General features: G+C 46.8%; 1 protein-coding gene across 1 annotated transcript in view; it reads left to right on the forward strand.

Moving 5' to 3' along the window:
* The window catches only part of LOC115130115 (coiled-coil domain-containing protein 191), a 41,939-nt gene that overhangs the window by 9,329 nt on the left and 5,084 nt on the right, over window positions 1–27,526 (forward strand). The window contains exons 10-16 of the mRNA XM_029660897.2: window positions 3,025–3,157; window positions 8,172–8,472; window positions 9,032–9,123; window positions 12,347–12,429; window positions 12,642–12,743; window positions 14,705–14,848; window positions 24,243–24,395. Coding sequence (XP_029516757.2) covers window positions 3,025–3,157; window positions 8,172–8,472; window positions 9,032–9,123; window positions 12,347–12,429; window positions 12,642–12,743; window positions 14,705–14,848; window positions 24,243–24,395 — 1,008 coding nt within the window. The remainder of the gene's footprint in view (window positions 1–3,024; window positions 3,158–8,171; window positions 8,473–9,031; window positions 9,124–12,346; window positions 12,430–12,641; window positions 12,744–14,704; window positions 14,849–24,242; window positions 24,396–27,526) is intronic.

Here is a 27,526-nt window from a genome sequence, read left to right on the forward strand (position 1 = left end):
TTTCTCTCTCTCAGGAGGTGATTCACTATGGTGAATCACTAAAACAATACAGAAATACACTACGGAAAAAGAAGGACCAGCATGTCAGAAATCAGCTCAATGCAATTGAAGAATCCATAGACTCTAACCACTTCTGGGGAAATTGGAAAACACTAAACAAACAACAACGCGAAGAATTATCTATCCAAAATGGGGATGTATGGATAAACCACTTCTCCAATCTTTTTGGTTCTATAACAAAGAATAAAGAGCAAAAACATATACATGATCAAATACCGATCTTAGAATCAACTATTAAAGACTACCAGAACCCACTGGATTCTCCAATTACATTGAATGAGTTACAGGACAAAATAAAAACCCTCCAACCCAAAAAGGCCTGTGGTGTTGATGGTATCCTTAATGAAATGATCAAATATACAGACAACAAATTCCAATTGGCTATACTAAAACTCTTTAACATCATACTTAGCTCTGGCATCTTCCCCAATATTTGGAACCAAGGACTGATCACCCCAATCCACAAAAGTGGAGACAAATTTGACCCCAATAACTACCGTGGAATATGTGTCAACAGTAACCTTGGGAAAATCCTCTGCATTATTATTAACAGCAGACTCGTACATTTCCTCAATGAAAACAATGTACTGAGCAAATGTCAAATTGGCTTTTTACCATTACCGTACAACAGACCATGTATTCACCCTGCACACCCTAATTGACAACCAAACAAACCAAAACAAAGGCAAAGTCTTCTCATGCTTTGTTGATTTCAAAAAAGGCTTCGACTCAATCTGGCATGAGGGTCTGCTATACAAACTGATGGAAAGTGGTGTTGGGGGTAAAACATACGACATTATAAAATCCATGTACACAAACAACAAGTGTGCGGTTAAAATTGGCAAAAAAAACACACACATTTCTTCACACAGGGTCGTGGGGTTAGACAGGGATGCAGCTTAAGCCCCACCCTCTTCAACATATATATCAACGAATTGGCGCGGGCACTAGAAAAGTCTGCAGCACCCGGCCTCCCCTGCTAGAATCCAAGTCAAATGTCTGCTGTTTGCTGATGATCTGGTGCTTCTGTCACCAACCAAGGAGGGCCTACAGCAGCACCTAGATCTTATGCACAGATTCTGTCAGACCTGGGCCCTGACAGTAAATCTCAGTAAGACCAAAATAATGGTGTTCCAAAAAAGGTCCAGTCTCCAGGACCACAAATACAAATTCCATCTAGACACTGTTGCCCTAGAGCACACAAAAAACTATACATACCTTGGCCTAAACATCAGCGCCACAGATAACTTCCACAAAGCTGTGAACGATCTGAGAGACAAGGCAAGAAGCGCATTCTATGCCATCAAAAGAAACATACATTTCAACATACCAATTAGGATTTGGCTAAAAATACTTGAATCAGTCATAGAGCCCATTGCCCTTTATGGTTGTGAGGTCTGGGGTCCGCTCACCAACCAAGACTTCACAAAATGGGACAAACACCAAATTGAGACTCTGCACGCAGAATTCTGCAAAAATATCCTCCGTGTACAACGTAAAACACCAAATAATGCATGCAGAGCAGAATTAGGCCGATACCCACTAATTATCAAAATCCAGAAAAGAGCCGTTAAATTCTACAACCACCTACAAGGAAGCGATTCACAAACCTTCCATAACAAAGCCATCACCTACAGAGAGATGAACCTGGAGAAGAGTCCCCTAAGCAAGCTGGTCCTGGGGCTCTGTTCACAAACACAAACACACCCTACAGAGCCCCAGGACAACAGCACAATTAGACCCAACCAAATCATGAGAAAACAAAAAGATAATTACTTAACACATTGGAAAGAATTAACAAAAAAACAGAGCAAACTAGAATGCTATTTGGCCCTACACAGAGAGTACACAGCGGCAGAATACCTGACCACTGTGACTGACCCAAACTTAAGGAAAGCTTTGACTATGTACAGACTCAGTGAGCATAGCCTTGCTATTGAGAAAGGCCGCCGTAGGCAGACATGGCTCTCAAGAGAAGACAGGCTATGTGCTCACTGCCCACAAAATGAGGTGGAAACTGAGCTGCATTTCCTAACCTCCTGCCCAATGTATGACCATATTAGAGAGACATATTTCCCTCAGATTACACAGATCCACAAAGAATTCGAAAACAAATCCAATTTTGAAAAACTCCCATATCTACTGGGTGAAATTCCACAGTATGCCATCACAGCAGCAAGATTTGTTGTCACGAGAAAAGGGCAACCAGTGAAGAACAAACACCATTGTAAATACAACCCATATTTATGCTTATTTATTTTATCTTGTGTCCTTTAACCATTTGTACATTGTTAAAACACTGTATATATATATAATATGACATTTGTAATGTCTTTACTGTTTTGAAACTTCTGTATGTGTAATGTTTACTGTTAATTTTTTGTTGTTTTTCACTTTATATATTCACCTTGTATGTTGTCTACCTCACTTGCTTTGGCAATGTTAACACATGTTTCCCATGCCAATAAAGCCCCTTGAGAGAGAGAGAGAGAGAGAGCGAGAGAGAGAGAGAGAGAGAGAGAAAGGGAGATATTGAATAGTGGAATAGAGCTTGAGGGAGAGAGGAAAAGGAGAGGGAGAGGGGAACTTCTATCTAGATCAGGGGTGTCAAACTCATTTTGCCATGCCGCATTTGGTCTTCACTGAGGTACAGAGGGCCGCACTTAAAATTGGTTATAATATTTCCTTGACATCAAAATGTCTTAAAATTAGTCCCATATCTATCATTGTTGGAATTTTCTATGCTCCCTGACTGTCAAGCATTCGTTAGATGACTGTTAGAAGAGACTATAAATGTAGGTCATTATCATTTCTATACAGCTTAAATGTCATTTTAGCTGTTTCAATGTCAATTGAGATTGTTTTTCCCAAGAAAAACAGTATTTGTTTTTTTTCATTATCAACTTCATCCCATTTCCCCTATTTCCATGTGACCTGTACACTTCACAATTCCTGTCTCTGCAGAAAGGTCAGCCAGGGTCACAACCTGCTGGCCCCACCCCCTCTCCTGCCTGTCAAGGGGACGGACCGCTGGGGGCTGTGGTCCTGCACACACTCCCCTGGCAGGTGACAAGGCGTAACGCGGCGCTGAGTGCAGGTGAGTGATCAAAGTAAATGTTTAAATATATTAGGGGAAACTCCTACCTACAGTTGAAGTCGGAAGTTTACACTTATGTTGGATAAAACTTGTTTTTCAACCACTCCACACATTTCTTGTTAACAAACTATTGTTTTGGCAAGTCGGTTAGGACATCTACTTTGTGCATGACAAGTAATTTTTCCAACAATTGTTTACAGACAGATTATTTAACTTATAATTCACTGTATCACAATTCCAGTGGGTCAGAAGTTTACATACACATACAAGTTGACTGTGCCTATAAACAGCCTGGAAAATTCCAGAAAATTGTCATGGCTTTAGAAGCTTCTGATAGGCTAATTGACATAATTTGAGTCAATTGGAGGTGTGCCTGTGGATGTATTTCAAGGCCTACCTTCAAACTCATTGCCCCTTTGCTTGACATCATGGGAAAATCAAAAGAAATCAGCCAAGACCTCAATTTCCAAATACACGTTCATCTGTACAAACAATAGTACGCAAATATAAACACCATGGGACCACGTAGTCTGTATACCGCTCAGGAAGGAGACTCGTTCTGTCTCCTAGAGATGAACGTATTTTGGTGTGAAAAGTGCAAATCAATCCCAGAACAACAGCAAAGGATCTTGTGAAGATGCTGGAGGAAACAGGTACAAAAGTATCTATATCCACAGTAAAACGAGTCCCTTATCCACTTAACCTGAAAGGCCGCTCAGCAAGGAAGAAGCCACTGCTCCAAATCCCCCATAAAAAAAGCCAGACTACGGTTTGCAACTGCACATGTGGACAAAGATCATACCTTTTGGAGAAATGTCCTCTGGTCTGATGAAACAAAAATAGAACTGTTTGGCCATAATGACCATCGTTATGTTTGGAGGAAAAAGGGGGACGCTTGCAAGCCGAAGAACACCACTCTAACCGTGAAGCACGGGGGTGGCATAATCATGTTGTGGGGATGCTTTGCTGCAGGAGGGACTGGTGCACTTCACAAAATAGATGGCATCATGAAGCAGGACTACCGACGTAGTCTGCCTGAGGGGTTTTTTCAACTGGCTCTTCCGTCGCGACGTCCCCTGAATGCCCATCTGCTAGCCGCGGCCCACTAGCTGTCTAGAGCATATCGGACTGTTAGCTGAAGAGGCCCATCGGACAAGTTCTTTGGCCAATATACCTACAATATACCTTTTACCACACAGGGCCCTGCTGATCCTTCACGACTGGTCTGCTGACGTAACAGCACGAGGGGGCTACAACAGACTTCTTACGTCCCTCTAAGGCCCTTATGCTAACTTGCTATTCCCGGCCCGCTAGCTGTCTGAATTGCCGTGTCTCCAGCCCGCCGAGCTTCTCACTGGATCCCTATGATCACTCGGCTACGCATGCCTCTCCCTAATGTCAATATGCCTTGTCCATTGCTGTTTTGGTTAGTGATTATTGCCTTATTTCACTGTAGAGCCTCTAGCCCTGCTCAATATGCCTTAGCTAACCCTTTAGTTCCACCTCCCACACATGCGGTGACCTCACCTGGTTTAAATGATGTTTCTAGAGACAATATCTCTCTAATCGTCACTCAATGCATAGGTTTACCTCCACTGTATTCACATCCTACCATACCTTTGTCTGTACATTATGCCTTGAATCTATTATACCGTGCCCAGAAACATACTCCTTTTACTCTCTGTTCCAAACGTACTAGACGACCAGTTCTTATAGCCTTTAGCCGTACCCTTATCCTACTCCTCCTCTGTTCCTCCGGTAATCCAGGCCCTGCAGTGCCTAGCTCCACTCCCATTCCCCAGGCGGCAAGATAGAACTGGGGGGCGGAGTTAGCCTGCAGAGTTCTGACTTACTATCCAGGTCTGTGCCCAAACACACGAGCTTCTACCTTTAAAAAATCCACCTTTCCAGAAACAAGTCTCTCAACGTTGCCACTTGCTATAGACCACCTTCTGCCCCCAGCGGTGCCCTGGACACCATATGTGAATTGATTGCCCCCCATCTATCTTCAGAGCTTGTGCTGTTAGGTGACCTAAACTGGGACATGCTTAACACCATAGCCATCTTACAATCTATGCACTATGCCCTCACTCTCATACAAATTATCAATGAACCTACCAGGTACACCCCTAAATCCGTAAACACGTGCACCCTCATAGATATCCTCCTAACCAATCTGCCCTCCAAATACACCTCTGCTGTCTTCAACCAGGATCTCAGCGATCACTGCCTCATTGTCTGCGTCTGTAATGCGTCTGCGGTCAAACGACCACCCCTCATTACTGTCAAACGCTCCCTAACACACTTCAGCGAGCAGGCCTTTCTAATCGACATGTTCCGGGTATCCTGGAAGGATATTGACCTCATGTCTGGTTATTCTTTAAAAGTGCTTTCCTCACCAATTTAAATAAGCATGCCTCTTTCAAAAAAAATGTAGAACCAGGAACAGATATAGCCCTTGGTTCATTCCAGACCTGACTGCCCTTGGCCAGCACAAAAACATCCTGTGGCGTACTGCATTAGCATCGAATTGCCCCCGCGTTATGCAACTTTTCAGGGAATTTAGGAACCTTTTTTAAACAGAAATTTGCATCCTGTAGAAAAAACTCCAAAACGTTCTGGGACACTGTAAAGTCCATGGAGAATAAGAGGAGCACCTCCCAGCTGCCCACTACACTGAGGCTAGGAAACACTGTCACCACTGATAAATCCGCGATAATTGAGAAATTCAACAAGCATTTTTCTACGGCTTGCCATGCTTTCCACCTGGCTACCCCTATCCCGGTCAACAGCCCTGCACCCCCCACAGCAACTTGCCCAAGCCTCCCCATTTCTCCTTCACCCAAATCCAGATTGCTGATGTTCTGAAAGAGCTGCAAAATCTAGACCCCTACAAATCAGCCGGGCTAGACAATCTGGACCCTCTTTACAATTATCCGCTGAAATTGTTGCAACCCCTATTACTAGCCTGTTCAACCTCTTTCTTATCGTCTGAGATCCCCAAAATGCTGTGGTCATCCCCCTCTTCTGACTCTAGACCCAAACTGCTACAGACCTATATCTATCCTACTCTGCCTTTCTAAGGTCTTTGAAAGCCAAGTTAAACTGATCACCGACCATTTCGAATCCCACCGTACCTTCTCCGCTATGCAATCTGGTTTCTGAGCTGGTCATGGGTGCACCTCAGCCACGCTCAAGGTACTAAACAATATCATAACCGCCATCGATAAGAGACAATACTGTGCAGCTGTATTCATCGACCTGGCCAAGGCTTTCGACTCTGTCAATCACCACATTCTTATCGGCAGACTCAAATGACTGCCTCGCCCGGTTCACCAACTACTTCTCAGACAGAGTTCAGTGTGTCAAATCGGTGGGCCTGTTGTCCGGACCTCTGGCAGTCTATGGGGGTGCCACAGGGTTCAATTCTCAGGCCGACTCTCTTCTCTCTATAGATCAATGATGTCGCTCTTGCTGCTGGTGATTCTCTGATCCACCTCTATGTAGACGACACCATACTCTATACTTCTGGCCCTTCTTTGGACACTGTTAACTAACCTCCAGATGAGATTATATTGCCATACAACTCTCCTTCCGTGGCCTCCAACTGCTCTTAAATGCAAGTAAAACTAAATGCATTCTATTCAACCAATCGCTGCCCACACCTGCCCGCCCGTCCAGCATCACTACTCTGGACGGTTCTGACTTGGAATATGTGGACAACTACAAATACCTAGTGTAAACTCTCCTTCCAGACTCATTAAGCATCTCCAATCCAAAATTAAATCTAGAATCGGCTTCATATTTCGCAACAAAGCATCCTTCACTCATGCTGCCAAACATACCCTCATAAAACTGACTATCCTAACGATCCTCGACTTCGGCAATGTCATTTACAAAATAGCCTCCAACACTCTACTCAGCAAATTCGATGCAGTCTATCACAGTGCCATCCGTTTTGTCACCAAAGTCTCATATACTCCCCACCACTTTGACCTGTATGCTCTCGTCGGCTGGCCCTCGCTTCATATTCGTCGCCAATCCCACTGGCTCCAGGTCACCTATAAGTCTTTGCTAGGTAAAGCCCCGCCTTGTCTCAGCTCACTGGTCACCATAGCAGCACCCACCTGTAGCACACGCTCCAGCAAGTACTGGTCACCCCCAAAGCCAATTCCTCCTTTGGTGTCAATTACGTTGTAACGAGGAGACCAAGGCGCAGGAAGAACACGAATAACACTTAAACAAACTAAACAAACCAACAAAACGAATGTGAAGCTATATAACAAGAGTGCTGAAACAGGCACCTACACATAGACAATAACCCACAAAATACACAAGGAATATGGCTACCTAAATATGATAACGATAAACAACTGCCTCTGAGAACCAATCTAGGCAACCATAGACATAAAACACCTAGACTAGAAACAACCCCATAAACATACAAAAATCCTAGACAGGACAAAGACACATATACAGTGGGGCAAGAAAGTATTTAGTCAGCCACCAATTGTGCAAGTTCTCCCACTTAAAACGATGAGAGAGGCCTGTAATTTTCATCATATGTACACTTCAACTATGACAGACAAAATGAGAAAAAAAATCCAGAAAATCACATTGTAGGATTTTTTATTAATTTATTTGAAAATAAAGTGGTGATCCTAACTGACCTAAGACGGATTTTTTACTAAATGTCAGGAATTGTGAAAAAATGAGTTTAAATGTATTTGGCTAAGGTGTATGTAAACTTCTGACTTCAACTGTACATCTTAGTTAAGGGCAACTTGTCTGTCCTCTAGTTCTATCAAGCAGCGGTTGGAACCGAAACCCTTTTCCAATCATTTGTTCTGAACAGAACCACTATTTTTTTCAGTTCCGTTCCAACCAAGGTAGTTAAAATATATATTGGTGAAAAGGGGAAACTTTAAATATATATCAGTGATTTAGATTTCTTCTTCCACAAAGGGTTAAAAATGTGCATCATTTGATGATAAAGTTCTATTCTATTCAATAGGCGAGCTGAGGCGAGCACGGGAGAGGGGCGAGGTGGGCGATGGGGACGACAGTGTAGGGGCTGCCCCCCGGTCTCATACAGCAGCGGTGTGTGGGGGCCGGTTCGAGCATCGCCATGCCAGCCAGCTGCAGACCATTGCAGAGCAGAGGAAGCTCCTCAGGGAGCAACAGGAGCAGATCGCACGCCTCCAGGAGGAGCAGAGCATGATGGGACTGAGGCAGGAGGCCCAGACAGCCGCCCAGATCGCTGTCCCAGCATCACCAAGGCCCAGAGAGATGACCTCTGACCCCAAAGAATCCAGGTTGGTCCCTCTTCACATTACCATGGGAACCCAGGTGAGGAGAAGAGGCGCACAGGTTGCCATTGTGGGGTGTGTCTGACCTTAGCCCAACGTTAAACCTCAGGTTAGGGCCAAGTAGGGCCTGTTTTTCCATCAATAACAAGGGTACAGGTAGGGCTCCAGCATCACTAAATTGATCACTAACATTTTGAAGCTGAGCCATTTGCGCCTGCTAGTCTTATCTGACTAAGATCGTAACATGGTGTCACAAGTGCTTCAACCTCGTCAAATATACAACAGGAGAGATTATTTCACAAAGTTCAGTGTGATGAAAAGTAGCTTACAGCTCCACTGCTCTCTCATGTCTCATCATTGAGCAGAGCAGCCCAAGCGGAGCCGTTGCTATGGATACTCACCCACTCAGAGCTACCATGAGCAGAGTGGATACAGAGCAAGCAGTGTGCAGGGAGCGAGTGGGTGCAGGGCTGGTTGGGTCAGTCTGGTAAATTGGGAATAGAGTAGATCTATATTAGAGAGTGAATATTTAATGTGTGTTTCTGGGTGATATTCTGTGTTTCAGGGCTGGAAGAGTCGCTCGGGGGAACGATGGCCGTTTCTCGGCCAACAGGAAACCAGCTGTCCGTCAGCCCTGTCGTCATCCCACCGTCATGGGTCAGTCAGCACATTCACCTCCATGTTAAGCTCTGATTAGAGCTAAACTACACACACACACACACAGAGACATAGTTTCCAGATGGTTGATCACACAATGGTCTGACTATGTTGTCGTGGAGAATAATAGGAAAGAGGATAAAATGTATTTCATGTCCGTGAGTCGGATGTATAGAGCTGTAGATGTATAGAGCCGTAGATGTATAGAGCCGTAGATGTATAGAGCCGTAGATGTATAGCGCCGTAGATGTATAGCGCCGTAGATGTATAGAGCCGTAGATGTATAGAGCCGTAGATGTATAGAGCCGTAGATGTATTGAGCCGTAGATGTATAGAGCCGTAGATGTATAGAGCTGTAGCTAGCGTACATGGAGGAATAAAGAGTCTCTGTTACTCTGTTTGGCTGAAGTTTCCTATACGTAGGAATAGAAGGGCCGTGGCGAGAGCAGGGGCAAGGCCTGTAGATACTCTCTCACACACACACACACTCTGTCTCTTGCTCTGTCAAACACACATTCTCCTTTGGAACAATACACCACAAATGTACAGTGTATTCGGAAAGTATTCAAACCCCTTGACTTTCCCCATATTTTATTACGTTACAGCCTTATTCTAAAATTGATTCAATTGTTTATTCCCCCCTCACTCTACACACAATACCCCATAATGAAAAAGCAAAAACAGGGTTTTAGATATGTTTGCATATTTCTTAAAAATACAAAACTGTACCAGTCAAAAGTTGAGACACACCTACTTATTCCAGGTTTTTTAAAAGTTTTTTAAAACTATTTTCTACATTGTAGAATAATAGTGACAACATCATATCTATGAAATAACACACATGGAATCACCTAGTAAACAAATCTAAATATATTTTACATTTGAGATTCTTCAAAGTAGCCACCCTTTGCCTTGATGACAGCTTTGTACTCCTGGCATTCTCTCAACCAGCTTCATTTGGAATGCTTTTCCAACCGTCTTGAAGGATCTAAAATATAAAATATATTTTGGTTACTACATGATTCCATGTGTTAATTCATAGCATTGATGTTTTCACTATTATTCTACAATGTAGTAAAAACCCTTGACTGAATAGGTGTGTCCAAACTTTTCACTGACACTATAAGTATTCAGACCCTTTAAGTCAGTACTTTGTTGAAGCACCTTTGGCAGCGATTTCAGTCTCGAGCCTTCTTTGGTATGATGCTATAAGCTTGGCATACCTGTGTTTGGGGAGTTTCTCCATACCTCTCTGCAGATAATCTCAAGCTCTGTCAGGTTGGACAGGGAGCGTCACTGCTAAGCTATTTTCAGGTTTCTCTAGAGATGTTTGATCGGGTTCAAGTCCGGGCTCTGTCTAGGCCACTCAAGGACATTCAGAGACTTGTCCCGAAGCCACTCCTGCGTTGTCTTGGCTGTGTGCTTAGGGTTGTTGGCCTGTTAAAAGATTAACCTTTGCCCCAGTCTGAGGTTCCGAGCGCTCTGGAGCAGGTTTTCATCAAGGATCTCTTTGTACCTTTCCCTCGAACCTGACTAGTCTTCCTGTCGCTGAAAAACATCCCCACAGTATGAAGCTGCCACCACCATGCTTCACCATAGGGATGGTGCCAGGTTTCCTCTAGATGTGACGCATGTAATTTAGGCCAAATAGTTCAATCTTGGTTTCATCAGACCAGAGAATCTTGTTTCTCATGGTCTGAGAGTCTTTAGGTGCCTTTTGGCAAACTCCAAGCGGGCTGTCATGTGCTTTTAACTGAGGAGTGGCTTCCGTCTGGCCACTCTACAATAAAGGCCTGATTGGTGGAGTGCTGCAGAAATAGTTGTCATTCTGGACAGTTCTCCCATCTCCACAAAGGAACTCTGTAGGTCTGTCAGAGTGACCAACGGGTTCTTGGTCACCTCCCTGACCAAGGCCCTTCTCCCCTGATTGCTCAGTTTGGCCTGGCGGCCAGCTCTAGGAAGAGTCTTGGTGGTTCCAAACTTCTTCCATTTAAGAATGAGGGAGGCCGGTGTGTTCTTGGGGACCTTCAATGCTGCAGAAATGTTTTGGTACCCTTCCCCAGAACTGTGCCTCGACACAATCCTGTCTCGGAGCTCTACGGGCAATTCCTTCAACCTCATGGCTTGGTTTTTTCTCTGACATGCACTGTCAACTGTGTGGCCTTATATAGACAGGTTTGTGCCTTTCCATTTAATTTACCACAGGTGGACTCCAATTCATTTGTAGAAACATCTCAAGGATGATCAATGGTGTCACACCCTGACCTTAGTTATCCATGTTTTATGTGTTATTTGGTCAGGTCAGGGTGTGACGAGGGTGGGTGTGTTTTTTGTCTTATCTAGGGGTTTTTCTATATCTATGGGGTTTTTGTATGTCTACGGTAGGTATTTGTAGGTCTATGGTGGCCTGAATTGGTTCCCAATCAGAGACAGCTGTTTATCATTGTCTCTGATTGGTGATCCTATTTATGTTGCCACTTTCCATTTTGGTTTGGTGGGTTATTGTCTATGTGTAGTTGCCTGTCAGCACTGGTGTTCTATAGCTTCACGTTCGTTTCGTTCTGGGCCCGGGAGAAAGATGAGTGGAGGACATCCTGGACCTGGGAGGAGGTAATGGCAGGGGACAAGACCCTGCCATGGAAGCAGGTGGATAGCACAGGAGGAAAGGCGACGATATGAGGAGTCAAGGCGACCACAGAGGGGGGGGGCACTTGGAGCAGTCGGCGGAGCCGAGGAGTAAACCAGAGCCAGTCTGGGAGAAAGAGGGGGATTCTGAGAAAATGGAAAGGAGGAGGATTCGGAACAAATGGAAACAGGATGCACCTGAGCTCAATTTGAGTTTCATTGCAAAGTGTCTGACTACTTATATAAATAATGTATCTGTTTTTTATTTTTAATACATTTGCAGACATTTCTAAAAACCTGTTTTCGCTTTGTCATTATGGGAAAAATAATTTAATCAATAAGGCGTAACAAAATGTGCAAAAAGTTATGGGGTCTGAATACTTTCCGAATGCACTGTATGTACATTAGAACAAAAGGTGCTATCTAGAACCAAAAAGGGTTCTTCAGCTGTTCCCATAGGAGAACCCTTTGAAGAACCCCTTTTGGTTTCAGGTAGGACCCTTTCCAAAGAGGGTTCTACAGTATACGGAACCCAAAATAGTTCTACCTGGAACCAAAAAGGTTCTCCTATTGGTCTCTCTCTCTCTCCCCTTCTCAGCCATGGAGGAACGTGCTCGTCAGCGAGCGGAGCGCAGGAGGGAGGTGGAGGAGCTGAAGAGAAAGAAGGAGGAGGAGAGGCTGGTGAGAAATGTTCAGGCCAGTGGGGGATATGGAATAGTTTGGTGTTGTTCAGATAGGTCAATAGAGGCTGGGAATTAGAGAGGCTATTGAAGTATATATAAAGTTATTGGGGACAATGAACCTCTTTGCAGGGGAGTGTGTGTGCAGTCCACTGGAGAGGGTCTGGGGAAGTGTGCTAGGAAGCATTACATTAAACGTTCTTCTCTTCTCAGGCCCAGCTGAAAACAGCAGTGAAGGAGAGGCAGAGGGAGGAGGAGGATGAGAAACGTAGAGCAGTGGAAAGGAGGAGGGAGGAGAAGAGACAAGAGAGAGAGGTGACGCAATGTTTACAGTGGAACTGTACTGGGGACAACTTTCAAGTTGAAAGGCGTATTTGAAAAAAAAGCTTCCACTTCCACTGAGAGTGTATTTAGGACTTTAGATTCTAGATCAGCACGCCTACTCTGTGACGCTGGATACATACGGACCCAGATATTATTTCTTGCCATCACAGGGACAGAAACACATACTGAAATATAAATGCAACATCTAAAGGGTTGGTCCCATGTTTCATGAGCTGAAATAAAAGGTCCCAAAAAGCTTTTCTCTAAAATGTTGTGCACAAATGTGTTTACATCCCTGTTAGTGAGCATATCTCCTTTGCCAAGATAATTCATCCACCTAACAGGTGTGGCATATCAAGAAGCTGGTTATACAGCATAATCATTACAAAGGCGCACCTTGTGCTGGGGACAATAAAAGGCCACTTTAAAATGTGCAGTTTTGTCCCACAATGCCAGAGATGTCTCAAGTTTTGAGGGAGTGTGCAATTGGCATGCTGACTGCAGGAAGGTCTACCAGAGCTGTTGCCAGATAATTGAATGTTCATTTCTCTACCATAAGTTGCCTCCAACATCGTTTTAGAAAATTTGGCAGTATGGCCTCACAACCACAGACCACGTGTAACCACGCCAGCCCAGGACCTCCACATCCAGCTTCTTCACTTGAGGGATCGTATGGTAGCAGCCACCTAGACAGCTGATGAAACTGAGGAGTATTTCTGTCTGTAGTAAAACCCTTTTGTGGGGAAAACCTCATTCTGATTGGCTGGGCCTGGCTCCCCAATGGGTGGGCCTGGTTTGCCTAGTCATGTCAAATCCAAAGATAAGGGCCTAATGAATTGATTTCAATTGACTGATTTCCTTAAATGAACTCTTAACTCACTCAAATTATAGGAATGTTTGCATTCCTATAAGTATATATGCACATAGATGTCATTAACACGTATGCAATACATAATAATAACATAATATAACATTAAACGTCTGTCCCTTTTAATAGCTGGGCAACGGCACACATTTGAGCAAATAAACACTGGGTCTTCATTTAATGATTATTTTTTTTAATGAATTGTTTACGAGGATACCATGAATTGTTTGAGGTTTAATGTTTGATTTGTTATATTGAATAATTTAGCAATGACTTGAGAGAAGAGGAAAAAAAATGAATCCTCAGTTTTTAATGGCCAGTAAGAAACTGCTGCTAACAGCTGAGAACTGCCAAGCACAAAAACAGTCCATTTAGGGAGGACAGACCCACAGAAATCGTCCAATTGCCCTCTAGTGGTGAAAGTAATATCTGTCAAATGCAGATGAGAATAATTATTCTGTCAAGGAAAATGACATTTTTTTTCCCGAAACAAAGCCATAAAAGACAAAAGAAATGTGACAGTAACCACATTTCCATCCAGTCTTTATGCAAGTCATAACATACATTTATAATAAAAATCACAACAGCTGTGATGAAACAGGACGCTTCAGTACAATGTTGTAAATGGAGACAGAAGTAGAGTAGGCACATTTCCTATTTAACGTAACAGTTTTTGTGACAAAACTATCACTAACTATCAAAACTAGAGTTGAAAATGCGATGGAAACACATTGAACATTCCATTTTTATTCCCTTAGATTTGTAGTGATGTTTTGTTGGTAGCTGTTCAAAGCATTGATGCAATGGTTGGTCAATGTTCTGTGTGATAATGTTGGCCTTACATCACACTGACACAGCTTGATGGTCAGATCTAACTAGACATTTAGAAGCTCTTGAAAATGTGGTTCCTAGTTCTGATACTAGCAGCTTAATCACAAACATAAAACAGAACCATGTGTACATAAAGCAGCTACACATTAACACAGTAAGTACCTGTGAGTGTGTGTGAATGTGTCTCTGTCTGACTGTGTGTCTGACTGATTGTGTGTGTGTGTGTGTGTGCCTGACTGACTGTGTGTGTATTCAGAGGGAGCAGGAGAAACAGTGGAGGTTGGAGCGAGACCAGCAGCTCCAGACCCAGGCCCAGCAACACTACCACAGAACTCTTTTACTATGGCGAGGCCTGGAGCCATGGAAACGCCTAGTCGCCCAGAGCCAAGCCAACACTCAGGTAATCACTGGCGCTGTCGGCCTCGACCAATCAACTGGCACACACTCACACACTCTCCCCTAGAGTCACATAGCTCAGGACAGCCAATCAAACACAGCAGACACCATATTGTATTCGCTTATGGGAGTCCATCGTATCCGATGATGACTTTCATTTCAGAGTTAACAGTGAATTCTTTGGTGGCTGTAGAGTCCAATCTGAGATCCACACACTTTATTGCAGGTGGGGCATGTACAGTCTGTGTTGGTGGGGACAGGCATGGTAGTATGTCTCATTCTGTGTTGGTGGGGACAGGCATGGTAGTATGTCTCAGTCTGTATGTCTCATTCTGTGTTGGTGGGGACAGGCATGGTAGTATGTCTCAGTCTGTATGTCTCATTCTGTGTTGGTGGGGACAGGCATGGCTGTATGTCTCGTTCTGTGTTGGTGGGGACAGGCATGGTAGTATGTCTCATTCTGTGTTGGTGGGGACAGGCATGGTAGTATGTCTCAGTCTGTGTTGGTGGGGACAGGCATGGTAGTATGTCTCAGTCTGTATGTCTGTTGGTGGGGACAGGCATGGCTGTATGTCTCAGTCTGTATGTATGTCTGTTGGTGGGGACAGGCATGGCTGTATGTCTCAGTCTGTATGTGTGTTGGTGGGGACAGGCATGGCTGTATGTCTCAGTCTGTATGTATGTATGTGTTGGTGGGGACAGGCATGGCTGTATGTCTCAATCTGTATGTGTGTTGGTGGGGACAGGCATGGCTGTATGTCTCAGTCTGTATGTCTCAGTCTGTATGTGTGTTGGTGGGGACAGGCATGGCTGTATGTCTCAGTCTGTATGTGTGTTGGTGGGGACAGGCATGGCTGTATGTCTCAGTATGTATGTGTGTTGGTGGGGACAGGCATGGCTGTATGTCTCAGTCTGTATGTGTGTTGGTGGGGACAGGCATGGCTGTATGTCTCAGTCTGTATGTGTGTTGGTGGGGACAGGCATGGCTGTATGTCTCAGTCTGTATGTATGTATGTGTTGGTGGGGACAGGCATGGCTGTATGTCTCAGTCTGTATGTGTGTTGGTGGGGACAGGCATGGCTGTATGTCTCAATCTGTATGTGTGTTGGTGGGGACAGGCATGGCTGTATGTCTCAATCTGTATGTCTCAGTCTGTGTTGGTGGGGACAGGCATGGTTGTATGTCTCAGTCTGTATGTCTCAGTCTGTGTTGGTGGGGACAGGCATGGTAATATGTCTCAGTCTGTATGTCTCATTCTGTGTTGGTGGGGACAGGCATGGTAGTATGTCTCATTCTGTGTTGGTGGGGACAGGCATGGTAGTATGTCTCAGTCTGTATGTCTCATTCTGTGTTGGTGGGGACAGGCATGGTAGTATGTCTCAGTCTGTATGTCTCATTCTGTGTTGGTGGGGACAGGCATGGCTGTATGTCTCAGTCTGTATGTGTGTTGGTGGGGACAGGCATGGCTGTATGTCTCAGTCTGTATGTGTGTTGGTGGGGACAGGCATGGCTGTATGTCTCAGTCTGTATGTGTGTTGGTGGGGACAGGCATGGCTGTATGTCTCAGTCTGTATGTCTGTTGGTGGGGACAGGCATGGCTGTATGTCTCAGTCTGTATGTATGTATGTGTTGGTGGGGACAGGCATGGCTGTATGTCTCAGTCTGTATGTATGTATGTGTTGGTGGGGACAGGCATGGCTGTATGTCTCAGTCTGTATGTGTGTTGGTGGGGACAGGCATGGCTGTATGTCTCAGTCTGTATGTGTGTTGGTGGGGACAGGCATGGCTGTATGTCTCAGTCTGTATGTGTGTTGGTGGGGACAGGCATGGCTGTATGTCTCAGTCTGTATGTGTGTTGGTGGGGACAGGCATGGCTGTATGTCTCAGTCTGTATGTGTGTTGGTGGGGACAGGCATGGCTGTATGTCTCAGTCTGTATGTGTGTTGGTGGGGACAGGCATGGCTGTATGTCTCAGTCTGTATGTATGTATGTGTTGGTGGGGACAGGCATGGCTGTATGTCTCAGTCTGTATGTCTCAGTCTGTATGTGTGTTGGTGGGGACAGGCATGGCTGTATGTCTCAGTCTGTATGTCTCAGTCTGTATGTGTGTTGGTGGGGACAGGCATGGCTGTATGTCTCATTCTGTGTTGGTGGGGACAGGCATGGTAGTATGTCTCAGTCTGTATGTCTCATTCTGTGTTGGTGGGGACAGGCATGGTAGTATGTCTCAGTCTGTATGTCTCAGTCTGTATGTGTGTTGGTGGGGACAGGCATGGCTGTATGTCTCAATCTGTATGTCTCAGTCTGTATGTCTCAGTCTGTATGTCTGTTGGTGGGGACAGGCATGGCTGTATGTCTCAGTCTGTATGTGTGTTGGTGGGGACAGGCATGGCTGTATGTCTCAGTCTGTATGTGTGTTGGTGGGGACAGGCATGGCTGTATGTCTCAGTCTGTATGTGTGTTGGTGGGGACAGGCATGGCTGTATGTCTCAGTCTGTATGTATGTATGTGTTGGTGGGGACAGGCATGGCTGTATGTCTCAGTATGTATGTGTGTTGGTGGGGACAGGCATGGCTGTATGTCTCAGTCTGTATGTGTGTTGGTGGGGACAGGCATGGCTGTATGTCTCAATCTGTATGTGTGTTGGTGGGGACAGGCATGGCTGTATGTCTCAGTCTGTATGTCTGTTGGTGGGGACAGGCATGGCTGTATGTCTCAGTCTGTATGTGTGTTGGTGGGGACAGGCATGGCTGTATGTCTCAATCTGTATGTCTCAGTCTGTGTTGGTGGGGACAGGCATGGTTGTATGTCTCAGTCTGTATGTCTCAGTCTGTGTTGGTGGGGACAGGCATGGTAATATGTCTCAGTCTGTATGTCTCATTCTGTGTTGGTGGGCAAAGGCATGGTAGTATGTCTCATTCTGTGTTGGTGGGGACAGGCATGGTAGTATGTCTCAGTCTGTATGTCTCATTCTGTGTTGGTGGGGACAGGCATGGTAGTATGTCTCATTCTGTGTTGGTGGGGACAGGCATGGTAGTATGTCTCAGTCTGTATGTCTCATTCTGTGTTGGTGGGGACAGGCATGGCTGTATGTCTCAGTCTGTATGTGTGTTGGTGGGGACAGGCATGGCTGTATGTCTCAGTCTGTATGTGTGTTGGTGGGGACAGGCATGGCTGTATGTCTCAGTCTGTATGTGTGTTGGTGGGGACAGGCATGGCTGTATGTCTCAGTCTGTATGTGTGTTGGTGGGGACAGGCATGGCTGTATGTCTCAGTCTGTATGTGTGTTAGTGGGGACAGGCATGGCTGTATGTCTCAGTCTGTATGTATGTATGTGTTGGTGGGGACAGGCATGGCTGTATGTCTCAGTCTGTATGTATGTATGTGTTGGTGGGGACAGGCATGGCTGTATGTCTCAGTCTGTATGTGTGTTGGTGGGGACAGGCATGGCTGTATGTCTCAGTCTGTATGTGTGTTGGTGGGGACAGGCATGGCTGTATGTCTCAGTCTGTATGTCTCAGTCTGTATGTGTGTTGGTGGGGACAGGCATGGCTGTATGTCTCAGTCTGTATGTGTGTTGGTGGGGACAGGCATGGCTGTATGTCTCAGTCTGTATGTGTGTTGGTGGGGACAGGCATGGCTGTATGTCTCAGTCTGCATGTGTGTTGGTGGGGACAGGCATGGCTGTATGTCTCAGTCTGTATGTGTGTTGGTGGGGACAGGCATGGCTGTATGTCTCAGTCTGTATGTGTGTTGGTGGGGACAGGCATGGCTGTATGTCTCAGTCTGTATGTCTGTTGGTGGGGACAGGCATGGCTGTATGTCTCAGTCTGCATGTGTGTTGGTGGGGACAGGCATGGCTGTATGTCTCAGTCTGTATGTCTGTTGGTGGGGACAGGCATGGCTGTATGTCTCAGTCTGTATGTGTGGTGGTGGGGACAGGCATGGCTGTATGTCTCAGTCTGTATGTGTGTTGGTGGGGACAGGCATGGCTGTATGTCTCAGTCTGTATGTGTGTTGGTGGGGACAGGCATGGCTGTATGTCTCAGTCTGTATGTCTCAGTCTGTATGTCTGTTGGTGGGGACAGGCATGGCTGTATGTCTCAGTCTGTATGTGTGTTGGTGGGGACAGGCATGGCTGTATGTCTCAGTCTGTATGTGTGTTGGTGGGGACAGGCATGGCTGTATGTCTCAGTCTGTATGTATGTATGTGTTGGTGGGGACAGGCATGGCTGTATGTCTCAGTCTGTATGTGTGTTGGTGGGGACAGGCATGGCTGTATGTCTCAGTCTGTATGTGTGTTGGTGGGGACAGGCATGGCTGTATGTCTCAGTCTGTATGTATGTATGTGTTGGTGGGGACAGGCATGGCTGTATGTCTCAGTCTGTATGTGTGTTGGTGGGGACAGGCATGGCTGTATGTCTCAGTCTGTATGTGTGTTGGTGGGGACAGGCATGGCTGTATGTCTCAGTCTGTATGTGTGTTGGTGGGGACAGGCATGGCTGTATGTCTCAATCTGTATGTCTCAGTCTGTGTTGGTGGGGACAGGCATGGTAGTATGTCTCAGTCTGTATGTCTCATTCTGTGTTGGTGGGGACAGGCATGGCTGTATGTCTCAGTCTGTATGTCTCAGTCTGTGTTGGCGGGAACAAGCATGGTAGTAGGTCTAAGTCTGTATGTCTCAGTCTGTGGGGACATGCATGGCTGTATGTTGTTCTTGAGCTGATAACACCTCTTGGAAGGTTGGCAAATGGTTGAGGTTTTGAAATGGGTGGATGGACTGGCAGTTCTTCCAGGATGGAGTGGTCTGTTGGAGAGCGCTGGTTAAGTAGTGCTTCAACATGGTCAGCCGAACCTCAACAGGATCTGGTTTTGGTCCTTCAAGAGAGTCAGACCATGTCTTCAGGGGGTGATGGAGCAACTTCTAGGACCATTGATAGCTTTAGTGGAGATGTAGAGATTGTGCCTTTTATTCGTCCACCCTTTGTTCTGCAGAGCACACGAGTGTTTGCACTTCCTTGCGTGATGCTCTCCATTGCTGGCGAAGGGCTGTTGAGTAGCCCTGTGCGCATATTGTCCAGTAAGATTGTGATGGTGTCCGAGTTCTCATCGAACCAGTCCTGATGTTTCCTACCTCTGTGGCCAATGGAGTGGGCCGCTGCCTGATAGAGCACTGAGCTGACAGCTGCCCACTTCTGGTCCATGGGGACCTCTGAGCTCAGAAGAGGCTGTCTCCCTCAGCCCTTCAGCTCAGAAGAGGCTCAGTCTGCCTCAGCCCTTCAGCTCAGAAGAGGCTCAGTCTCCCTCAGCCTTTCAGCTCAGAAGAGGCTCGGTCTCCCTCAGCCTTTCAGCTCAGAAGAGGCTCGGTCTCCCTCAGCCTTTCAGCTCAGAAGAGGCTCGGTCTCCCTCAGCCTTTCAGCTCAGAAGAGGCTCGGTCTCCCTCATTCTTTCAGCTCAGAAGAGGCTCAGTCTCCCTCATTCTTTCAGCTCAGAAGAGGCTCAGTCTCCCTCACCCTTTCAGCTCAGAAGAGGCTCAGTCTCCCTCACCCTTTCAGCTCAGAAGAGGCTCAGTCTCCCTCACCCTTTCAGCTCAGAAGAGGCTCAGTCTCCCTCAGCCTTTCAGCTCAGAAGAGGCTAAGTCTCCCTCACCCTTTCAGCTCAGAAGAGGCTCAGTCTCCCTCAGCCTTTCAGCTCAGAAGAGGCTCAGTCTCACTCAGCCTTTCAGCTCAGAAGAGGCTCAGTCTCCCTCAGCCTTTCAGCGAGAGAGTGATGGAACTCGTCCATTTCTGGAGATTTCTCAAGCCTGGTACAGTGCAGATGCCTCTTACTGCGGTGTTGTGGGTGGGGACGTATTATCAGTGTCATACAGTGATCTGTCCAGCATTCTGCACCCCTCATGGTAGTTGTCAGCAGGACGTCATTAATGCCAGAACGTCTCACTGATGTAGTCAATCAGGGGCCAGTGTCTGGAGCGTGGGGGCATCCATGATGTTTTATATTTGTTATTCTGCTGGGACAAGGTGTTAGGGATGATGAGATCGTGCTCGGCACATAGTTAGCAGTGTCATGCCGTTCTTATTGACCTGGCCAACACCATGCCTACCCAGCACTCCATATCCTGTTGTTTTGTCTCATCCTATTATTGAAGTCACCCAGCAGAAAGGTCGTGTCATTCCTGGGGATGCGCTGTAGGGCCTCGTCTGGTGACAGTCCTTTGATGTATTCGCAGCTGCACTCAAATACACACATGTATTCGCAGCTGCACTCAAATACACTCATGTAAGGGCCTCCCGGGTGGCGCAGTGGTTAAGGGCGCTGTACTGCAGCGCCAGCTGTGCCACCAGACCCTGGGTCTGGTGGCACAGGCTCTGCTCTGCTCTGGTGGCACAGGCTCTGCCCAGGCTCTGTCGCAACCGGGAGGTCCGTGGGACGACGCACAATTGGCCTAGCGTCGTCCGGGTTAGGGAGGGCTTGGTCGGTAGGGATATCCTTGTCTCATCGCGCACCAGCAACTCCTGTGGGTTGCCAGGTGCACGGTGTTTCCTCCGACACATTGGTGCGGCTGGCTTCCGGGTTGGATGCGTGCTGTGTTAAGAAGCAGTGCGGCTTGGTTGGGTTGTGTATCGGAGGACGCATGACTTTCAACCTTCGTCTCTCCCGCGATGAGACAAGATAGTAGCTACAAAAAAAAAAACAATTGGATACCACAAAATTGGGGAGAAAAAGGGGTAAAATAAAAATACACTCATGTATTCACAGCTACACTCACTTACACACATGTATTCACAGCTACACTCACTTACACTCATGTATTCACAGCTACACTCACTTACACACATGTATTCACAGCTACACTCACACACATGTATTCACAGCTACACTCAAATACACACATGTATTCGCAAATACACACTCATGTATTCACAGCTACACTGAAATACACACTCATGTATTCACAGCTACACTCAAATACACAAACAGACATAGAATACTATTTATCTAAACAACTACAGGTTTTAAAGGTGTGATTCAGATACCAACAAACCCTCACATAATTCCAATGGAAATATGGCACACACACACCAAATGCACACCCTAATCCCAGACATCACGCTCAGAGCTGGAATTATGTTTACAGTATTCTGTTTATGAGCACCTGTTAGAACCAGTAGGACAAATTGAACTGGCAGAGAGATGGAAAGATGCTAGATGAGAGGGGTACAGGAAGAGAGAGGCTAGAGGAGAGGGGTACAGGAAGAGAAAGAGGCTAGAGGAGAGGGGTACAGGAAGAGAGAGAGGCACATGAAGAGAGAGGCTAGAGGAGAGGGGTACAGGAAGAGAGGGGTACAGGAAGAGAGAGGCTAGAGGAGAGGGGTACAGGAAGAGAGAGGCTAGAGGAGAGGGGTACAGGAAGAGAGAGAGAGAGAGAGAGGGGTACAGGAAGAGAGAGAGAGAGAGGCTAGAGGAGAGGGGTACAGGAAGAGAGAGAGAGAGGCTAGAGGAGAGGGGTAGAGGAAGAGAGAGAGAGAGGCTAGAGGAGAGGGGTAGAGGAAGAGAGAGGCTAGAGGAGAGGGGTAGAGGAAGAGAGAGGCTAGAGGAGAGGGGTAGAGGAAGAGAGAGGCTAGAGGAGAGGGGTACAGGAAGAGAGAGGCTAGAGGAGAGGGGTAGAGGAAGAGAGAGGCTAGAGGAGAGGGGTACAGGAAGAGAGGGGCTAGAGGAGAGGGGTACAGGAAGAGAAAGAGGCTAGAGGAGAGGGTACAGGAAGAGAGAGGCACATGAAGAGAGAGGCTAGAGGAGAGGGGTACAGGAAGAGAGGGGTACAGGAAGAGAGGCTAGAGGAGAGGGGTACAGGAAGAGAGAGGCTAGAGGAGAGGGGTACAGGAAGAGAGAGAGAGAGGGGTACAGGAAGAGAGAGGAGAGGCTAGAGGAGAGGGGTACAGGAAGAGAGAGAGAGGCTAGAGGAGAGGGGTAGAGGAAGAGAGAGAGAGGCTAGAGGAGAGGGGTAGAGGAAGAGAGAGGCTAGAGGAGAGGGGTAGAGGAAGAGAGAGGCTAGAGGAGAGGGGTAGAGGAAGAGAGAGGCTAGAGGAGAGGGGTACAGGAAGAGAGAGGCTAGAGGAGAGGGGTAGAGGAAGAGAGAGGCTAGAGGAGAGGGGTACAGGAAGAGAGAGGCTAGAGGAGAGGGGTACAGGAAGAGAGAGGCTTGAGGAGAGGGGTACATGAAGAGAGAGATTATAGAAGAGAGGGGTACAGGAAGAGAGAGAGAGGCTAGAGGAGAGGGGTACAGGAAGAGAGAGGCTAGAAGAGAGGGGTACATGAAGAGTGAGGCTAGAAGAGAGGGGTACAGGAAGAGAGAGAGGCTAGAAGAGAGGGGTACAGGAAGAGAGAGAGGCTAGAGGAGAGGGGTACAGGAAGAGAGAGGCTAGAAGAGAGGGGTACAGGAAGAGAGAGAGGCTAGAAGAGAGGGGTACAGGAAGAGAGAGAGGCTAGAAGAGAGGGGTACAGGAAGAGCGAGGCTAGAAGAGAGGGGTACAGGAAGAGAGAGAGGCTAGAGGAGAGGGGTACAGGAAGAGAGAGGCTAGAGGAGCTGGGTACAGGAAGAGAGAGGCTAGAAGAGAGGGGTACAGGAAGAGCGAGGCTAGAAGAGAGGGGTACAGGAAGAGTGAGGCTAGAAGAGAGGGGTACAGGAAGAGCGAGGCTAGAAGAGAGGGGTACAGGAAGAGCGAGGCTAGAAGAGAGGGTTACAGGAAGAGAGGGGTACAGGAAGAGCGAGGCTAGAAGAGAGGGGTACAGGAAGAGCGAGGCTAGAAGAGAGGGGTACAGGAAGAGAGTGAGGAGGGGTTGGAGGAGAAGAATGATTGATGTTCAAGTGACATTAAGATGGACGGTGTAACACCTCAGTTGTACAGGAGATTGGCGGCACCTTAATTGGGGAGGACGGGCTCATGGTAATGGCTGGAGCGGAATAGGTGGAATGGTATTAAACAGTTTACATGTGCTTGATGCCATTCACTCCCTTCTGGCCATTATTATGAGATGTCCTCCCCTCAGCAGAATCCTGTGCTCAGCAACATGTTCACTTCCAATTTACTGTATACAATCTTGAGCAGCTGGTTCCATATTCCATGTTCTATTCTGCTACTGGTTTACCTCGACTCCCAACAACTTACCTCGACTCCCAACAACTCTATTCTCTTTATTTACCTGTGGTCAAAGTCCTATCTTCTTTAAAGACCATGAGTTGGAAATAAATGTCAAATTGTACTGTCAATTTCTCAATATATGTTCACCATGTCCGCCTCAATGGCATGCAGGTTCCTTATCCTTTTGTACCATGCCATTGTTTGTTACCTGTGAATAGGTGTGCATGCATACGCAGTATTCTGTTCATTCCATTCCAGCTGGCCAGGGCTCATCACAGGCAGTCTCTCCTGAGACGGTGCACGCTGTCCTGGCAGCAGGTAGCAGGCGAGTCCCTGGCTCAGAAATGGGCCTCTGCCGACCAACTGCATCAACACATCCTGCTACGGAGGAGCCTGGGCAACTGGAAAAGGGTGAGTGTATGAACACCACACACACACACATAATTTAGCAGACGTGCTTGTCCAGAGCGACTTACAGTGAGTGCATTCATCTTAAGTAGCTAGGTCGGAAAAGCTAGGTTTCCTCAATAACGTAGCTATCAACAAAGTCAGAACTAGTAAGGGGGAAGAGAGTCAAGTGTGAGTGTTAGTTTACGGAAGTTTCTTGGGTGGGTTTTCAGGGGGGTGCAGTGGGATTATTTAAGATACTCTTTGAGAGGTAGCGTTTCAGATGTTTTATGAAGATGGGCAGGGACTCTGCTGTCCTAGATTCATGGGGAAGCTGGTTCCACCATTGGGGTGTCAGGAGAGAGAAGAACTTGGACTGGGCTGAGCAGGAGCTGCCCTCCCGTAGGGGTGGGAGGGCTAAGAGACCTGAGGTGACAGAACGGAGTACTCGGGTTGGGGTGTAGGGTTTGACCATAGCCTGAAGGTAGGAAGGTGCAGTTCGTCTTGCTGTTCCGCAGGTAAGCACCAGGGTCTTGTAGTGGATGCGAGCTTCAACTGGAAGTCAGTGGAGTGTGAGGAGGAGCGGGCTGACATGAGAGAACTTGGGAAGGTTGAACACCAGGTGTGCTGCAGCGTTTTGCAGGGGTTTAATGGCACAAGTGGGGAGCCCAGCCAACAGCGAGTTGCAGTAGTCCAGATGGGAGATGACAAGTGCCTGGATAAGGACCTGCACTGCTTCCTGTGTGAGGTAGGGTTGTACTCTACAGATGTTGTAGAGCATGAATCTGTAGGAGCGAGTCACTGCGTTGGTGTTTGCAGAGAACAACAGAGTGTTGTCCAGGGTCAAGCCAAGGTTTTTTGCACTCTGGGAGGGGGACCCTGTAGAGTTGTCAACCATGATGGTGAGGTCTTGGAGCAGGCAGGCCTTCCCCGGGAGGAAGAGCAGCTCCGTTGAGTTTGAGGTGATGAGCCGCCATCCATGCCGAGATATCTGCCAGGCACGCAGAGATGCGTGTCAGAAGCAAGGTGGGAAATGAACACCCGCCAAATGTGGGTAGAGTTTGTCATTGGTGGGTAAGAATGTCTATTTCACCAGCCATGTTGGTGGGTGGTTAGAGAATTTGGGAACCGTTTTTTTTTTTCAATCCAAAGCCCACATGTAGAAGTTGGTCCAATTGACCTGAAAGGCTACTTAAGTGTGACTTTTATATTCACACGCTAGGTTGTTCAATGTTAGTTTGAGTCTGTGACAACTGTCTGCTGCTAGGAAGATGTCGCAGTCTGAGATTTTTTCATCACAGACAAACAAGTGACCAAGTTACCACGGTAATGGCCCATCCCTTAAAGTGGCAGCTGAACGAACATTTGTCTCACCTAATGATTAAGCAATACCCCATTACTTCTTACTAGTAATACATTTGTTTTAGAAACATTGGCTGGTTGACCAAAAAGTACATTTTTTAAAAATTAGTAAAGTAGTTGAGTGTCATCTGCATAACATTGATAGGAGATACAATGTGAGGATATGACGGAGCCTAGTGACTTGGTGTAGAGAGAAGAGGAGAGGGTCTAGAACCGAGCCCTGGGGGACACCAGTAGTGGGAGTGTGGTGCAGACACAGATCCTCTCCACGTCACCTGGTAGGAACGGTCTGCCAGGTAGGATGCAGAGTCTGAGATGCCCAGTTGTGAGAAGGTGGAGAGGAGGATCTGATGGTTCAGAGGGTCAAAGGCAGCAGATAGATCTAGGAGGATGAAAACAGAGGAGAGAAAGTCCGCTTTGGCAGTGCGGATAACCTCCGTGACACAGAGAAGAGGAGTCTTAGTTGAGAAACCGGTCTTGAAGATCTCCAGAGATGGTCTGGGATGGGGTCGAGCTGGCATGTCGGATGGCCAGACCTCACTAGTCACAGTATTTCATCTGGAGAGAGAGGGGAGAAAGAGGTCAAAGCGTAGGGTAGTTCTGTGTGAGTGGGACCAGTGGACTCAATAGGCTGAGTGAATGATGAGCGGATGTCGTCAACCTTCTTTTCAAAGTAGTCAGCTGCAGAGAGGGAGGGGTAGGGGGTGGACGATTAAGGAGAGAGAAGGTGGATAAGAGTTTCCTAAGGTTGAGGCAGAAGCTTTACATTTAGAGTGATAGAAAGTGGCTTTAGCAGCAGATACAGAAGAAGAGAAGGTAGAGGGGAGGGGTGTTTCCATTAGATCAGTAGGCAAACAGCCTCTAGTATAGATGAGGTCAAGCGTATTGCCTGCCTTGTGAGTTTGAGGGGACTGGGAAAGCGTGAGGTCAAAAGAGGCAAGGAGGGGAAAGAAACAGGTGGAAATAAATTAATCGAAGCCAGACGTTGGGAGGTTGAAGTCGCCCAATAAGAGCGGTGAGCCCATTGTCAGGAAATGAGCTTATCAAGGTGTCAAGCTCATTGAGGAATTCTCTAAGGGCACCTGATGGGTGATCGAGTAGGTGGACATGTGAAGAAATGGACAAGTGAGTGAGTGAGGGAGAAAAGAGAAAATCTCCACTTAGGAAAAATGAGTAGCCCTGTGCCATCACCACGACAACCAGATGGTCTCGGACTATGCGAGAACAAGTAGTCAGATGAAGAGAGAGAAGCTGGAGTAGTAGTATTCTCTGGGGTGATCCAGGTCTCTGTCTGGGTCAATAAGGGCAGCATAGACTAAGATGAACACAGCGTTCTTGACCGCAGATCAGCAGGTCCAAACCCTGCCGGAGACAAGGAATACCTCATGGGTTGTGTACACTAAATTAGAAGGGCTGCAGCCAAGGGGTGGGGAGAGTCTGTAAAACCTACAGGGAGAGGAGTGAACAGGCATATTATAACACACAGTTGACAAAGAGCATAATTAACTATTCTGAAAATAACTAGTTAAGATACTCAAGTAAGAGTAGAGCCTTTTTTTCCTTCCTCGAACAACACCGCAGAACAGTCTTTTTTAATTGAACCTTTATTTAACTAGGCAAGTCCGTTAGGAACAAATTCTTATTTACAATGACGGCCTACACCGGCCCAACCCGGACGACACTGGTCCAATTGTATGCCGCCCTGTGGGACTCCCAATCATGGCCGGTGGTGATACAGCCTGGATTGTTTTGGCTGCAGTCTTAGTTTTGGCCATGAGACTGCCACTGACATG

The sequence above is a fragment of the Oncorhynchus nerka genome, linkage group LG6 (assembly GCF_034236695.1).
Source record: "Oncorhynchus nerka isolate Pitt River linkage group LG6, Oner_Uvic_2.0, whole genome shotgun sequence".
Lineage (NCBI taxonomy): Eukaryota > Metazoa > Chordata > Actinopteri > Salmoniformes > Salmonidae > Oncorhynchus > Oncorhynchus nerka.